The sequence below is a fragment of the Paroedura picta genome, chromosome 8 (assembly GCF_049243985.1).
Source record: "Paroedura picta isolate Pp20150507F chromosome 8, Ppicta_v3.0, whole genome shotgun sequence".
Classification (NCBI taxonomy): Eukaryota; Metazoa; Chordata; class Lepidosauria; order Squamata; family Gekkonidae; genus Paroedura; species Paroedura picta.
In genome coordinates, this window is record NC_135376.1 from 65,645,855 (window position 1) to 65,664,013 (window position 18,159).

Consider the following 18,159-nt stretch of genomic DNA (forward strand, 5'->3'; position numbering starts at 1 on the left):
CTTATAAAAAAGGGTTAAATGTATTGGCTGCACATCTGCTCTGCTAAAACCAATTAGAGTTTGGCTACAGTCTCCTGCTGAAGGGAGCCTGCCTCCTCTTAAGTTTACAGGTTACAAAGTTCTTGTTTTGTCACATGCTTCTATAAGGACTTTGAAGCAGATATTCAAGGGGGGGGGGGAGGTTATGTGTCTTCCAGACTCATACATGCCCTTTTCCCTTTGGGGCAGAGGCACATGAGCAGAAGTAGTTGCACCCTAACTTTCCATGCTGTTCTCTCTCCCCCAAACTACCCAATGGAACCACTCTTGACTCCTTTTGTGAAATCAGTTCACGTATGTGGCTGCACAGAAATTCTGCTCTGTAGGGAGATATTCAGAAAGGAAAACAGCACCAAGAGAAATGCTGCAGCCTCTTCTGCCCATGCCCTAACCTAGATAGCCTAGGCAGCCTGATCCTGTCAGGTCTTGGAAGCTAAGCAGGGCTATCCCTGAATAGTATTTGGATGGGGGACCTCCAAGAGTTTGGGCAGAGTTCCTCCAAGGAACACTAGGGGTCATGATGTGGAGGCAGGACATGACAAAACACCTCCAAATATCCCTTGCTTAGCTGCCAGACAATCCTCAGATCTTCTAGCTACACTACATATGCCATATGATCCACCAGTCTTCTGCCTATGCTCCCCAGTTTCTTAGAGAAATGTGAGGCTGGGAGGCATAAAACACACTTTGAATATTTGCTTCAAAACCATTGCATTATTGCTCAACAAACACATGATACTGTAACATGTAAAGAGGCTCTTAGGGAATTGCTGATATATTTAAACAAGCATACCAATGTACCCAAGAGAGTTTCAGCTAATGCTACTCCAATGGCAGCTTCACATGACAAACTGGTTTTAATTACAACACAGAGGGGGGCATTCAAAACATTTTTGTAATAAGTCACAAAGGTCTGCTGCTTGAAGATGAAAACTCTGTAATCCCACTAGGCAGGCCTAGTCTCTGGATCCAACTTCACTGTGTCCCATCCATAATCTATTGGATTTTAATCATTATTTTCTTTTGGGAACAGGATTATAGACCTGTCTGGAACTTAATACCAAACCTTTCACAGAGAGACAAAGCATACTCTTACATGGTCTCTTACATGGTCTCAGTCAACTTTAGCAAATCAAACAACGTAAATAAATGTGCAGGTGAAGACATGGCATTATCCTAATGGAACACAGTCAGTTCCATGCACGGAGTATTACTGACTTGGAAGCAGCCCTGTTTCAAATGCTTAGTGCCCCATGCATAAGTAACTGAAGACCAAAAATAGGTGGGAAAGAAGCTAGTTTTCCAGGGACAAGTGTTTGACTTTGGTTCACTTTCAAAAAGCAATTTGCTACATATATCCCAAGATGGCAGAGATCTATGAGACAGTGTACAAACAAACTTGAATTATTTCTAATAGCCGGATAAGACTGGAATTTTTATAATCCTCATATAACATCTGAAATGTCATTAGAGTCCATCTTGGTTTATGTCCAACTTCAGATGAATTCCCATAATCAAGGCCATCAGAGTAAGAGGCTATCAGCCAAGCTTCTCTCTGTTGTTCATCCTCCGGGAACATTTTAAATTTAACTTCAAGTAATTTGTATTGGATTTTGACTCTCTGAGCCATTTTGAAGTCAGTTTTGATCTGAAAAGCAGAATAAAATATTCTGGCAGGGGAGACCTCAAGATGGCGCCATAGGGAAAGCTGGACTTCAGTTCAGCTCTTAAGCCATGCCGAGGGTCAGGTGCTTATGCACCTGGCTGACCTGAACAGATACGCAAATCTGTTCACCGGTCGCCCCAGGAACCGGGAACGGTGACCTGAGGGTCCTACAGATCCGTAGGGAGAAGCAAGACCTCCTTGGATTAATAGCGGCTTGAGCTCAAGGTCAAGATGGCGTCTTTGTCGCAAACAACTTTACAAGCTTGAAACGACCAGCCGACCTCACATTCTTCCCAGACCATCATTTACCAGATCGATAGGAGCAGAAGTTGACAGAAGCTGGAACCTACAACAGTAAGAATTGAAAGCTTTCTGGCTTTTCTCTCTCTCCTCTCACAAGCTCTTCCCTCCCCCTCCCTCAACCAATTTACAAGCGAATTCCTTCTTTCCCCGAGTGAGAGACTCCCAGCTAATTACACCCATTAACCAAACAAAGAGAGTGCTTTGAAGATTTATGGGTGAACGTTCAGTGGGAGAATTTGACTTGATACGGAGATCGACAAACTGACAATTTGGGATCGCTCGTGCTCCCGCGAGACCTCACGAGACTTTCTGTTTATAGTTTGTGACTGCCTAGAACTATGGAAGAATTATCAAAGGCACAGCTTTTCCATTTGTTATGCAAAGGAAACTCAGAGATACTGAAAGCAATCAATAAGCTGGAAAAGGAAATTCGTGGGACTAAGGGGGAGTTTTTGGATAGAGCCCAAGATCCGGAGAGACCAGCTGATGACGCAGCTCAGCCAACAGTAAATCAAGTGAAACTTCAGGAGGGAGAGAGTGCCAGAGATGTAAAAACCCAAAGTATTTTTAAAGAACCCGGGAAAACAGATTCATGGAAGGAAAGTACCAAAAACCTGGAAGTCTATTCAGAGCAGGAAATGACTTGGATCAGCAAAATAAAAAGAGTCTATTCAAAAGCGACAGCAACTAGGAAGCTATCAGGAGATATTTCTGTGCGACCAGAGGAAAAGATCCAGATTGACAAAGGTTTCAGAGCCCCCTCAAAGGCGATTACAAGCAAGAATCAAGCAAGAGATTTCTCTGGCCCTGACAGAAGGACAATCAGAAACACTCTACTATGGAAAAAAATACAATTTCATTTTCTGCGACCACCTGAAAGATGAGCTGAACAATGGAGTATTCTCCTGGCTTCTTGTGAGAAAAAAAAAAAAAAAAAAAAGCAGTAGCAATCTTTAGGACAGGTCCAATATATGAAGGGAACTGACTTTATATTACTTAAGACAGTAATAGAATATATCCTTATAATAGATTATACCTTCCTATGTATCAACTACTACTTTGTTAAGAAAGATGGTAATAACTCCTAGATCAGGATTAATATGTGATGGGAATTGAATATGTATGTTAATATGTATGCCAAAAGAGGATGACAAACCATATTTTATAGGCATTAACAAGACAACAGCAGTAATTCTTGGGTTAGGGCCAACTTATGAAGGAGATTGACCTAATATTATTTAAGATAATAACAGAATGTATTCCTATAACAGATCTCATATGTATTAACAATCACTTGGCTAAGAAATATGGTAAAAACTTCTAGACTAGGAATAATATGTGATGAGAACTAAATACCTATGTTAAAAGAGATGGCAAACCATATCAACTGGTCGTTTTCTCCTTACAACTTCTCTGTAAATGCTTTATATAATAATAAACAATAAAATTATTATAAAAAAAAAAAAAAATATTCTGGCAGCAGGAGCTGCAAGCTGGAAGATATTGATGACCTCCTGACCTACAAGCTAGTAGAAGCCAAGTTTGATCTGGGCTAGGTTTCATTTCCTTCAACTAGTACACCTTCCCTTCAGTTACTATATCTTTTAGGCATGGCCAGAAATAAAATCCCTTAGGTGCAAATCAAAGGTCAAGAGTAAAATGCTCCTTGACCATGGCATATAGCTAGTGTCCCTTGGATGAGTCATCTATGGAGTCCCAATCTGTCCTAGATGTCTTGGTCTGTTTAAAGAATATGCAGTTATTTATTGTAAAGTTTGTCTGATTTTGTTGTATTTTTGTTGTTCTTGTGAGCTGCTTTGGTTCCTTTGGGAAGAAATATAAGAATTAAATCTCTCCCCACCCCCACCCCGTGTGTGTGTGTATGCTGCTTGCACCACTGAAGTTAAACTATACAAAGGTTTGTCTTTAGAAGTTATATTTTCCAAGCTTAGCTATAAACATTAAAAAGGAATGAGACAGACTTCAAACTTACTTTGCAGTTTGGTAGCCTCTTTTCTATCCAGCTTTTTCCAGAATGTGGAGGCCCAGTAGTTGTATACACATGGGGGAAAAGAGGAGCAAACTCCAAGCTGGATGATGGTGAAAATCCAATGGCTGGGGAATGAGTTCCAAAAATCCACTAAAATAAAGATTTTTTAAAAAAAGTAAGAGTATGCTACCATAAAGCAATCCATACAACTTTGTCTTTTTATTGTTCAGGTTTTAATTGATATTGCTGCTCTGTATCCTTAGTTGTCATGCATGCTGATTTACTATTTATATATCAGATCTATACTAGAATACCCATAATATACCATGTCTGTGAATAAAATGAAGATGCACCAAATCATATGCATATCACTAAATGTAGCAAATGTTGAAGACCAGTAGAGATTAACCAGAGTGTCTAGAAATGATTGCAGTGCAATGATAAGGAAGTGCACACAAAAATATGTCTCACAATATTCAACAGGGCTTACTCCAAAGTAAGTGTGTATCAAATTGCACTGTTAGTTTGTCTGTGACTTCAGAAAGCTATTCTACATTACTGAAGTGCATACTTTGAATTCTGTTTTTGGTGGAATCTAATGAGAAGCTTAGAGACAGGAAAGTCATCTTCGTTCATGTCCCCATTATAACTTCTTCACCATGGTCCATTTTCCATTTCTTTTTTGTGCTACACAACAGCCTGCTCGGCATTGCTGGCACATCTGACGATATTAGCTTCTATGGCTACAGTCAGGAAAGCAGTGCTGGTGTGATGTCCTTACACAGCTAGATCTTTCTGCCAGCCTGAAGCTACAGGTCATGCCCCTTCACAGGTGCAACAATGACTGCATCACATCCTAAACTACACAGCGACACAGGGAACAATATCACTCAAAACCAATCCCAGATCTTATATTTCAAAGTCATCCATGGAAATGACAGCATGAACAGACTGTAACTTTTAAAAAAGATTCTAAGAAATGTGACTTTCAGCAAGCGAGGTTTTGTAGTGAGGCGAAACAGACTCATCCTTCCCCTACATTCCTTGCTGTTTTAAAACATGGATGTATGTCCATGTTAGGAAAATGTCCCTACATATCACCCTGACTTCACAACGCTGCAAATTAGTGAATTTTCATTCAGCACCAGTGCATGCTTTCACCCACTACTAGGCGTTATTTCTGCTGACTACCAAGTGCCAGGAAATGCTTCTGGCTTTGACATTTCAATGAAAAGCTGAATATTATCCAAAGAAACCACAAATGTTAGGCAAAACAATATTTAAATCTCTGTCAAAGAATCAAGCACCATCCATAACGACTAAATAGCATTGTCTATAAAAACTAATGCATATTTAAAATATGTGAAGGTAATTTCCAAGCCAAATATCCAATGTTACTTTTAAATCTATCCTATGATCCTGATAAATAATTGAAATATTCACATCAGAAGGGTTGGTGAAATGTATTGCTTACATGAAAACCAGTCACATAAAGACCAGTTAATGTCTGGTAGCAAACAACAAAGAATAGGTCAGCAGAAGACACTGAATGAAACTGCTTGTGTTAGCATTTTCTTTATATATCTATCAGACATTGTCATGACAAATGCAAATGATGGGAAGGGGGATAATCCTAATGAGTAGACTCATCAGCAGCCAGCCACCTTCTTCCTTAATTAAAATAAATATCTTGTACATTTTCCAACACGAAGGGAAACCCAAGTTTTTAGATGCTAAATACCTCTAGTGGCAGCATCCTGGCACAACAGCTAGGGGAGGGAGGGCTGTTGCAACGTATCTTGTTTTAAAACAACACTATTATACACACCTTGAGAAATTCTTATGGTGCAGGCACAGATACCCTAAAAAGTGATATGGATTTAATGAACACACCAGCTTGTCCAATGTGCTGATATGTCAAAAGAGGAGGGGAGCTTTTGTCTTAAGATGGTAATGAAAATTGGTTGCAAATAGCAGAACAGCTTTAATTTTGACAAGCTCCGTGTTTCGGGGAAGGTTATATGCTGTGTGAAATAAATGCTTCCTTGTGGATTTTAAAAGGAGAAAAACACAGCCTCAGATCATGGGCCAGCCTGTGGATTGGGATTCACCTGCAGTATTTCATGCCACTCAGTTCTTTTAGTTGGGTTTTCCACAGTAAATGCTTCTAAATGTGTTCTGAATGCTCAAAATGAACACCGCACTGCTACTGTAAAATAGATGATCCCACTTTTCATGCCAATATTAAGATATCAGCAAGAAGGGAGAGGAAGAGCGCACTAGTGTAGCCCTGTGGAGTCAATGGATGTACATTAGTATAAATGAGCACAAGATAACCTATGACATGTCAGAAAGCTGCAATCTTGTTACAGAAGCAGGGGTGGCGAAATGCGGGGGAAGCATTTTGCCGATGCTCCAGAATTTGCACTGTTTCTCTTAGGAGTGAAAAAGAAAGAGCTAGGCACGGGTGACAGGTTCGCATTAATACTTAATGGAGCCTCCTGTCTGTCTTTCTCGCCTTGTCGTTAAAGTCTGGCGGAGCTGCGGTGCGGTTCTGAAACAGGGGCGCAGACGCACGTCCGCCGGCAGCGAAATATACAGGCTAACTTCAGCACCACGGCGCGTCGGACAGCGACAGAAGTTGTTTCCTTCTCGCTCGCTTCGTCGCTGCCTTCCCAATTGCAGAGTCGCCCCCCAAGGTCCTCATCCCCCCTTAGCGTCGTCTTTACCCATCACGACTAGAACGGGTACCAATAGGGATCCTGAAGTACATATATTCCTACGTATATCCCCTACCCTTTGCCAACAGGGACCCCTTGAAAGCAGCCAGAAGCTCTGATAAACAGTACGGGGGGGGGGGGGGGAGGATGAATGAGAAAAGGGCTCATCCTTACCTGTCCGTTCAGAAAGGGAAGCTGGTGAACGGCGGAATGGTGCTCCGGTGCCATCAAAGGCAGGAAAGGGTCGCAGGGCACTTGCCAGCCTGAAACCCCCTGGAGCAACGGGGCAGGAGGTGGTGGGGGCGGATGAGGCGGCGAGGACAGCAGCAGAGGAGGGGGCACCACGCCAGCGGCGCCCCCGATCCGAAAGAGGCCAGCCGCGCTCGGGACCATCCAAATCCACGGAGGCGCTGGGGGCTCCGCATTCCCGGGCCACAGGAGAGGCTGCCGCCGCTTGGCTCTCGGCACCGGGAGCATTCTACATCTTACAGTGCGATCCCAGCGCTCGCAGGGGGAGCCTCCGACGAAGGCAACCGACGGCCACAACGCAGGCGGCAGAGCGGCTCCGAAGCGGCTTTCGGCTGGACTGCGATGCCCATCAGTTCCTCCCAACTCTCCAAGGCGGCGTCGAGCGGCAGCGACAGCGGCGGCGGGAGAGGCTCCCGACCCGGCTGGAGCTCCACTTCGTTCTCCGGCGCGGCAGCAAGCTCCGCCCCCTCGCAGCCCCTCCCGCCTGGCCACGCCCCCGGTTGCTGCTGCTGCTGGCGTTGTTGCAGGGAGCCCGGGACTGGGCAGGAGGCGCCCCCCACTGCAATCGCCTTCTTCAGGGGCCCTCCAACTTCCAGCCGAGCGTGCAGGCAGGAGGGGAACGAGCGCCCCGCAGAAACGGCCTGCGCAGGAAGATGTATGAACGGGAGCTGAGACGGGAGGATCTCAAGAGGAATGGGGAGAACAATGCGAGAAAGAAGGGCCGACCTAAAAGGATGGGAATGGGGGGGGGGGAGCAAAGAAGAGGAGGAGAATGTAAACAAGAAAGGTACAGGGATGGACGGCTGCAGTCTTCATTGGAGCTGGAGTCCCCCCGGAGGCTTAGCCTTGAAGTGCATCTGAGCATGAGCAGAGTTTACCCCCAAATTAATCAGAAGAGGATGGGGAAACAAGAAGGGGAGAAGGAAAGAGAGTGAGGGAGGAAGAGAACACAACAATTACAGAGGAAGGGAAACATAGGGAACAGAAGTCCAGGGAGTACAATTGTAAGTATGTTTCCTTGGGATTAAGCAGCAGACTAACACTGCTATATGCTGATTTCACAGAGCAGACTGGAAACCACAGGAACCTAAGGAGGTTGGGGTTACAGATTTACTTCTCTCGCCATCCCACTGAGGTATGCATGTGCCCTCCTCTCTGGGGCTGTCCCATCTCCCTTTCAGATTTTATAGCACAAGCATGAAAGGCTTCTCCATACAGTCCAGGCAAAGACACTTATTTTCAATTCAGCGCAGCCTTTTCACATTATATTTGTTTTGGCAAGAGTGATGTGCTGTGTTTCGGCTGTGGCAGGTTCCCACCATACTTTGCATTCTTTGGGATTTCTCCCCAGCACCCAAGTGACGAGAGGGGAAAACTGTTCCAAACAAAAGGAAGACTGGATAGGCACACTTGTCATGCAGCGAGTAGGAAGGAGGTGTGTGGGAAGTGAGACAAAGTTCCTGCTTCCCTCTAAGTTATCGTCTTAATACCAAATTGCAAGAACAGATATCATCACTTGAATGCATCTCCATGGCAGCAACCCCTCTGGGTTAGGAGTGGAGAGTCTAGCATTACTAATAACTTCTAGATCACTTTCTGAAGGCACAGGAATTTCAAAGCCTCATCATCATCAACTGTAGAGAAACAATCTGAGGGAGGCCCATATCAAACCTGTCCTCTGTCAGCTATACTGGCTATCAGTTAAATTCCAGGTCAAATGCAAGGTGCTAGTTTTAACCTTTACGGTGATATGTGGCCTGGGGCCTGCATAGCTGCATATCTGGTCCCTGGTGGAATGAGCTAGCAGCAGAGATCAGGGGCCTTCCGGAGCTGTCAAGGTTCCAAAGGGCCTGCAAGTTTGCGCTCTTTCACCTGGCATATGGCTGAAGCCAATGCAGCATACATAGAAATAATGGCACAGGACACCCCACCACCATCAGCACCACCACCTGACCATCTCCATTACCATTACCAGCATTTAGATCTGAGAATTTGGTTTAATGGAAGAAGGCAGAGCAATTTTTAACAGATCTCAATGTTTTATCATTTTTAATTTATACATATCTGGACCTTCGGATTGTTGTTAGCTGTCCTGAGACTTCTTAAGAGTGGGGTGGCCTAAAAGTAAAAAAAACAAAAAAACAATAAATATGCCTTCTCAAAGCTGGAGAAATGGGAGACACAATCTTACCCAGGACTGCACAGTGAGGCCATGGCTGAGCTGGCATTATTTCCATTTTGTGTCATAGTCTTCAAAGTCCACATTTAGCGGTACCCATTTTAACTTGTGTTGGGACAACAAAGACACCATAAAGGATCAATCCACACAATAAATCTACACCCCGCATAAGGAGCCCCATCTATCCTTCACCTCATGCATGTTTGTAATGTGTCAGGTGGACAATCTTGCAATAAGCCAGTTACAAAGATCATGGCTGTGGCAAAGTGCTGCCATTAGCATCAGAGAATTTCGGTCTATACTTATTGTCTCAAATTCATACATTACCATTTGCCCATGTGAGGCCTTGTTGTCTCCCTCTTTTCAAATGTTTTTCATTATGTACATTCTGCTCAGCATACATAAGATTTCAGCCTTGGTTCCAATAAAAGATGAAACTTGTGGGCATAATTCAAATTGTGAAATTCATTGAAATTTAGAAGGGAAAAATTATTCTGCTTCTCTGGGGCTTAAAATGTAAAACATTAAGTTCTTCCTTACATTATGGCATTAAGATTGGACTTTCTACATTTCTACCCCCTAAGAAGCCATCCTCCTCTAACATATGAACATAAACTTGTATCCTTTTCAATAATCTATTTAATTGTAAGAGAAACTCACATCTGAAGGTGTTACTTATGGGTGCATATTAGAGAGCTGTGATATAGCTCTCTCTTCCCTCTAGCAAACTGTTCAGAGCAGGCAGCTCAAAAGGTCAGAGACAGCTAACCTTACCTGACACTTGCCAGGGGACTTCTTTTCTCAGCTACAATATCTAATTCGGAACACTACATTGAATATGATTGGGAGGATTATATTTTCCATTACACTGGATTTATTACTTCTGACTTCCCTCTTTGCTTTCTGCTTTGAACTTCTTTTTTAAAATGGCACTTCTTAACTTCTGCCCTCTTTTGTCCAGCCTTTGGAGAATGCAGAACTGGCTCGGATCTTTTAGGCTCCCTGCCTTTCAGCGTGCCCCAGGGAAGGACAGGCCAAGAGGACAATGGGCTGTTAACCTCTGGACCCTTCAGCAGGGATAGATAACATGAGGGGAGATAGATAACAGGGAGGTGTGAATGAGGTACCCAAATTCACAATAGGGTAGCCTGAGCAGAAGGAAGAAAATGTTTCTTACATGGTTATGTGTAATAGCAACTAGCATGCTTCCTATTCAGCTTAAGACAGCCTTTCTCAACTTTTTTTACCACTGAGAACCCCTTGAAGTATTCTTCAGGCTTCGAGAAACCCTAGAAGTAGTGCAATAATGCAGAATATGGTTGGGGAAGCATAGCTGTGGACATGTTAACCTGGGGCCCCTCCCCTTCCAACCCCCTCCAGTCCCATCACTGGCCTTTGGGAGGGGAGGTTGAGTTGACATTTCCATATATGGTCATGCTTCTCAATAAATGTTTAACAAAATTTTAAAATACATTAAAAATTAACTCCCACCCTTTCGTGAAACTCTTCTAGGGTCACTGAGAAACATTATCTAATTAGTAGAAATTCAGGCAGGAGATTCCAGCTGTTCAAGTTACCTTACTCAGGAGTAAGAACCCCTTAGTTGGGAATGCAAATATAAGCTTAATTCATTATAAGGGATTAAATGCTATGATGAGCAGATCATTTTTACTAGATATACTCTGATTAGCCTGGATGCAGTTTGGTTTCTCTCTGAACTAATATGTTACCCAGTGAACATGAATTGGAGTTTTGCCTAATCATGTCCTCTCTCTGCTGGCGCTCAGTTTGTATCTTGGAGATGGCCCCAAACTTGTTTCTGGGCCTCATGTGATGACTGGCAGAGAGGATCTGGTTTTTGGTGCCAAGATGGAGAGGCGAGGGGGGGGATGTCAAATAAAGGATGGATGGCAACACCATTCCCACTTTACTTTCTATTATGGATACATATCTGTCAAGCACCCAGAATCAACTGCTGGAGTGTAACAGACAGTGAGTCTGAAGGCACAGAGATGCAGCCTCCATACTAACATAAATCAAGCATTCATACTTTACAGTGCATTCCAAATTCATGATAAACTTGTATGGTTCTTTACACAATCTCTTCAAGTTGGGATAGCTGCAGTTTTCACAATGGGACAGATGTCAACAAGTATGAGCAAGCCGATTTCTAGTATTGTGGGTGTAAAGTGCCACCAATGTGTGGCTGAATTATGCCAAATCCACATGATTTTGAAGGCAAGATACTAACAGAGGTGGATTGTCATTGCATGGAGACTCTGGAATTCCTTGGTGGTCTTCCATCCGAGTAATAACCATGTCCCACCCTGCTTAGTTTCTGAGATCTGACAAGATCAGCTTAGCCTGGGTCATTCAGGTAAGGTGGTATCTAGTATACTGCAACTGAAAAACAGAGTTAGAAAATAGGGATTTTACCTTGAAAGTAATGTAGTGAGAAGCAGCAATGGCATTCCCCAAAGAACCAGTCTTCTTGTGCCCTCTATAACTAACAAATGCCTCACCAAGTGAACTTATAGCCTGGAAAAGTGTGCTGGTCTTTAAGGTGCTTTTGGACTCTAATTTTGCTCTATTACTACAGGCTAACATGACTATTCACCTGAAACAAACCCTCCACGCTATAAACGCTCGTTTCAAATAACAAGCGGAAAATGTGGATGGGATTTTTTTCAAGATAAAATAACATTTTCTTACTGAGAGAAAAACCAGGAAAATCCTGGAGAGAGTGGAATTGTCAATATTTTAGTATTAATGCTACAACATAATGGGATTGCAATCATCATGGATTTATTCAGTCCTGGAATATTCCTTAAAAAGACATAATGTGCTTTCTAATAGGAACACAGCACACACTGGCGGTGGGGGAGGATAACAATGCATAAGAAACTGTCTTATATTCAATCAGCTCATCCACTCAGCTCTATATAATCTCGTACCATTCTGCACGTGTTGAATAGGGCACTTTCAATGTGCTTTTGCAACTGTATGTTCTCGTGCAAAACAGGAAAATCTTCCTCTAGAGTGCATTGAGAGTGTATTCTCCAATGTGTGAGGAATAGACTGGCAGATTACTCAAAGTTCTCAAGAAAAAGAGGATCTTTCCTAGCACCTCCTTCCTGAGATCCTTTAACTGGAAATAACAGGGAGTGAGATACAATCTTCTACAGGTCTACCACTGAAATGTGACCCATTGAATCACAGTCTTATAGTGATCTACTAGCCTGGATTGGTTGGAACTCAACATCTTTAATCCTCACAATAGTGTATGAAAACTGCTGTCAAGTCAGGTCAGCAGTGGAATGGGCTGCCTAAGGAGACAGTGAGTTTCCCCTCAGTGGCAGTCTTTAAGCAGCAGTCATATTGATACTTATCATGCTGTAGGGTGATCCTGCATTGAGCAGGGGGTTGGACTAGATGGTATGTATGGCCCCTTCCAACTCTATGATTCTAAGTCACAGTCAATTTATGGCAACCCCAACTAGGGCTTTCAAGACAAGTGAGAAGCAGAGGTGGTTTGCCATTGCCTTCCTCTGCAGTCTTCCTTGACAATCTCTCATCCAAGTGCCAACCCTACTTAACTTCCAAGAGCTGGCAAGTTCAAGCTGTACCATGCCACCTTTCCTCCTACTCTAATGATAATGACTGTCAACAGTTAAATAACAATTGTAAAAAGGTAAATCGAGTTGGGTCACACAATGGAGAGTCACCCTCCTCCTGCCGGGTTGCATTTGGTGGAGGATGTTTGTTTTCCCTGCTTGCAATCGCTTTCCCCCCCAACTTGTACTTAGTGAATAAGGATAAAATAATTACAAGGCTCTTGAGCTTTAATGTTCCTGGCATTTTTATTATTATTAAAGGCAAGCAGAATTGTTGACAGTACTCAGCGTCATTTCCTTACATGAGCAGGGCGGGGGGGGGGGGGGGAGGTTAAAAAGAACCATATCAGTCTTTGAAAATATATTTTTCTTTTATGCCCGTAGGAGATGTTTTTACTTCAGAGGAATACTATTTTATCCTCTGTCTGTAAAGGGTGCTGTTCCACTCCTAATTGTGTGCACTCATTTCTTTTTGATCTTAGGGATCCACATTTTCTTTAGGAATTAACTCATAGCAGCGGAAGTGGGGAGGGGGAGAAGGGGGCAAGCTGATTACTACCTGGTTTTGCAACCTAATAATCGTCATCAACCAAAGGAAAATCTGTTATTCAGGAGGTCTATAAATAAAACAGATTACTAAGGCTGTTCCTTCAGCAAGGGACTAACTATGCTTTGCTTGATGCATCTTGATGCATTGCACAGCTTGAGTTGCATACTCCGAGTTCTTGCAAAGGGTAGTACATATTTGCTTATTTTCCTTCATGGTTTTCATATGTTGTCATCATGAGCCATTTTGTTGGATCAATTACTAATTCATTTGTTTTTTTAATACTATTTCTTCATAAAGGATTTTTAAAAAATCAGTTAATACAAGGATATTAACAAGTCATTTATGTCCCTTCTAAATCACTTACAGATTCTGGGTGTCTACTAAACCACTCAGATAGTTAGTTATCCATCCATGGTTTTCAAAAACATTCTTACAGACAATTCTTGTGGACAATTATTGTGCAGCCTGTTGTGCTTAAATGGCTGAGTGCAAATAAACTGAAACCACTCGACAAACATGCTGATTCTGTAATAAGTGGGTGGGCAGAAGGGATTGTGTCCAAGCCTGGCTCTTGTGACTCTTTCTTGCATGGCCAGGGTAATACCGATTGTCACTTTTGGGCCAGGAGGCAAATGTTCTCCAGGACAGACTGGCTAGGAATTCTGGGGGTCACTGTGGTTAGGCAAGTAGATGTGAATTTCCTATATTATTATTATTGTTGTTGTTGTTGTTGTTATTTAGATTTATTTCCTGTCACTCCCCGTAGGCTCATGGTGGGTCACAATAGTCTTGTCCCCATTAAAATGCCTATTAAAAGACTTTAAAAACAATCCCAACATGGCGGAAGCTCTCATTATTCCTACCCCCTGCTATCAGAGCGGCAGGCAGGGTGGGGAGGAGATCTAACTTACTAGGTCCAGGGGGGGGGGATGCTGGCACTCATTCGCTGACCCCGGCCTCAACCAAAAACCTTGCGGAAAGGCTCCGTCTTGCAGGCCCTGCGGAAAGCTGGTAAATCCTGCAGGGCCCACAGCTCACCCGGGAGCTCATTCCATCAGGTAGGGGCCAGGACCGAAAAGGCCCTGGCCCTGGTCGAGGCCAGGCACGCTTCTCTAGGGCCAGGAATGATCAGGAGATTCTTCCCTGCTGAGCGTAAAGCCCTGCGGGGGGATATAGGGTGGTAGGCGGTCCCTCAGGGATGTGGGTGCCAACCCGTGTATAGCCTTAAAGGTCAAAACCAGAACATTGAACCTGATCCGGGCTCCTGATATTCTGCAGGAGTTGGACTAGATGACCCTGGAAGTCCCTTCCAACTCTATGATTCTATGACAAGATTAAAGCTTCCCATTTTCAATTACCCTTGTTGGCTCATTTAAGAGACTAGTATATTATACTGGATCCAGCATTACTGATGGAGGAGCAACACAATACAGTCACAAAAAATACTTCCTTCTTACTTGTTCAGCATGATAGCACCCCCCCACACACACACATATACATGACTCAGCCAGTCTGTAACACACTTTACATTGAACCCAGCAGATCACAACAGCTGAGACCACATGAGCTTCAAAGACCCAAGGAGAGTATTCCCGTCTCCACTGAGAAGCCCAAGTTGAGTGATGTGTTCAGCCAAGAAGAGCCTGAGCATCCTCAACTACGTCCAGGGCCCTTTGCCCAAAGACATCCCTGTGCCACTGTTGCACAGTATAAATGGGAAGAACAAGCCATGGGAGCCCTTCATAGCTGAGGAGTTTGCACATCAGTTCCATGAATCTGTATTGCAGTCTACGCATAAAGCACTGCAGAAACACACTTTACATTGGTCTCCCCTATAAGTCAACTTGGAGACTCCAGTTGATGTCTAATATTTGCAGGGCAACAACTTAACATTCCTCTCCAATGAGTGGCTTCAATTACAACACAGACTTACCTAGTGAACTAATTAAGCAATCAGGCAGGATAACCTTATCCCCTGTCCCATTAGTGTCTACTTCAGAGTAACATCAGCATTATAAATTTTAGTTTTAGTGAGTGTTGATGTCCTGGGCTAGCACTAGCAGCAAACAGAGTATAAGGAAGACTTTACTGCCTTGATATTTCCAACTTGTTTTCTTCTCAAGACCTTTGTTCAACACTGACTTTCAAAATAGAAAGAAGATGACTAGTCTTGTGACTCTCTGTTTTATTTTCCCAGACCTTACCTCCATGCCTGCCATCCCTTCCCAGTCTCTTAGCTCCAACCTCCCCATCCTTCTTCCCAATTCCCAACTGACTGGATGGATCTCAGGACTTCTGGTCACTTTTTCCTCACTTTAAACTGTATTTACTTTCATCCTCTTTCTTCCATCTATCCCACAATTCCCCACATCCCCTGGGAGACATACCCTTCCCAGGTGCTTTTTCCCTCTGGGCTAGTCTTAGGATGGACACACTGTTTGGATCAAAGCAAAATGGACACGAGGGATTTGCAACCGAGTGTTATCACTGTGTGTTTGGACTGTCATAAGTGAATGGTTGATGCATTTTATTGAACTGCAAAGGACTGCTATATCTAGATTTTTTTACTATCTGACTTCCTAGACGTGACCTTGCTTTCAAAATTGCTTCTATATCTTATTTGCTATTCTTTTTAAAGACAATCAACTTAGTAAGTACCTGTCTCCCTCCCTTTAATTTGTAATGGTAAATTAAATTTAGCCATACAAGAATTAAAATACCTCCCTTGGATTTAGGATCTGGGATTGACACATGTTGGGACATTTGCACATTTCTCCTTGTCAATAATGTATTCACTTACAAAGGCTTACACAAAACCCTTTTTTACAGTTCAATTTATGATCATGCTTCTGTCAAAAATAGAGCAGTACTTCAGGTGAGCACAGTGTCGCAGGGCAGGGCAAAAAAGGCCTTAAATCTGAGAGGGGGAGATCAAAGCATGTCCAGGAAGACACTTAATAGCTTAATCAGTCTACATCAGCTTTGATGGTTTCCTCTTAGGAGGAGTTGTACTCAAAGCTGAGGATTCTTCAAAGTAATTAAAACAATTAGTCGCATGAGTCATAGCTGCATCTTTCAGGAGCAAGCTGCCTATGCCTTTTAAGCTGAAAATTGGGATTCTAAATGGAACTGGAAAAACTCAGGAAGATGCGCTTGGTTGATAGACCCACACACCCATGAATAAATGCCCATATAGGTTATTGAGAAGTAGGCTACGCACGCATGCACAAGGAGCTGGAATACACATCCAAACTTATGTCTGCCCCTCTTCTAAGGTCTACGGTCCATGAGATGGATTCCACTTCCCTGAATCTACTTCCTGCTTCCCCCTTTCTCTGCATTGTGCTATATACACAGCTCAGGTGGAAGAATGTGACAGCATGAATTACCCCTTTGGGGGACTGAGGGAATTGATGCCGAGTTCTGAGTGTAACCTTTAAGTGGCACGGTAACAGGATAGAGTTGCCATGCCTGATGGCTTCAGTGTACTACAACATCCATTCAGCACGTACCAACAATGTTCTAGGCATTTTTACTGCACATAAAAAGGGACCAGGTCCACAGGGATTACACTCTCTCCGTTAGACACAGGGATAAAGGGATGAGAGGAAAGGGAGAGCACAGAAGCAAAAACAGCAGCAGCAGGACAGGTGAACGACTGGGAAGAGGCAAACTGGTCAAAGGGCAGGGGAAGGCCTGGTTTAAATATGGTGCTGGCAGGCAGAAAGGAAGCTAAGACCTCAGACCCATAGCTACAGTGGGAGGTGTTTAGGGTCCCAGTCTCCTTTCTGAATCCTCAGCCTTCATTTCCCCCAAAAGTAAACCTCTGGCGCTTTCCATTTTGAAGCTTTATGTGAGCAGTTTTTGTCTGGTGTCCCCGGGAAGAAGTGGGGAGGGGGGAATTGCAAGATGCTGAGAGAGTTGAGTCAGTCAGTCACTCCCCTCCCCCGTTACTTATTCTCATTTGCTTTGCTTTCTTTATCCCAGCCCCTTCCCCAGTCACCCAAAAGCTTTGCTTCTTCCTTGTTTTTCTTCTCTTTATCATCTACAGTGACAAATAAGAACAGTCAGAAATCCTGAGTGAGTTCTATACCATTTTGTAGTTGCCTCTTTTGTCTGCAGTTGGGGATTTTGCTAACAGAAGAGGCAAACATGGTGGGGAAATCTGTGTGTGCTTTCTTCTGCCCCATTCTCCACATGGCTCTTCAGGGAGTCACAATATTCTGCCCCACCCCCCTCCACACACATGGTTTTGAGGGACACAGCAGGAATGGAAAGGTTTCAAAGATCACATCCATGAAAACGGCTGTGCTTTCACTAAATAGGATCCAAGCACTCTCCGCTCATCCCCATTCAGGCAGTTACCAAACTAATAGGTTCTAGGTACATTGCTAGGTATTGCTGTTGAAGATAGAATCATAGAGTTGGAAGGGGCCATACAGGCCATCTAGTCCAACCTCCTGCTCAACGCAGGATCAGCCCTAACCATCCTAAAGCATCCTAAACCATCCTAAAGATAAGGAGAACTGTTAGCATTGTCTGAGAGGACAGAAGGAGGGGATTACACAGTTTCCCTACTAGAATCCTATTTTCCAAATGGTACATATGCCTATCAGTTTTACTAAACACTCAGAATTCCACTGAGCTCTTGACCACTGAAGTTTGCACATTATCGCCTAATAGGACACCAGTATGAAACTGCAATACATTGTATTTCCTCTGAATGTGTGTGTGTAGATGCAGAGAGAGATTAGGGAGGGGGAGGCAGCTGAGACCCAGTAACTGACCTGCAATAATAGCTGAGCACCAACACATTCAAATTTTTATTATCACTGGAAAACAAGCTTCA

The 18,159-nt window shown here is 43.4% G+C and overlaps 1 protein-coding gene across 1 annotated transcript in view; it reads right to left on the reverse strand.

The window, feature by feature from the left end:
• TCERG1L (transcription elongation regulator 1 like) overlaps positions 1–7,538 on the reverse strand; it is a 210,928-nt gene extending 203,390 nt beyond the window's left edge. The window contains exons 1-2 of the mRNA XM_077350138.1: positions 6,893–7,538; positions 4,002–4,148 (exon numbers count right to left, since the gene is read on the reverse strand). Of these exons, the coding sequence (XP_077206253.1) occupies positions 4,002–4,148; positions 6,893–7,195 (450 nt within the window). The 5' untranslated portion in view covers positions 7,196–7,538. The remainder of the gene's footprint in view (positions 1–4,001; positions 4,149–6,892) is intronic.
• Positions 7,539–18,159: the final 10,621 nt, after the last annotated feature.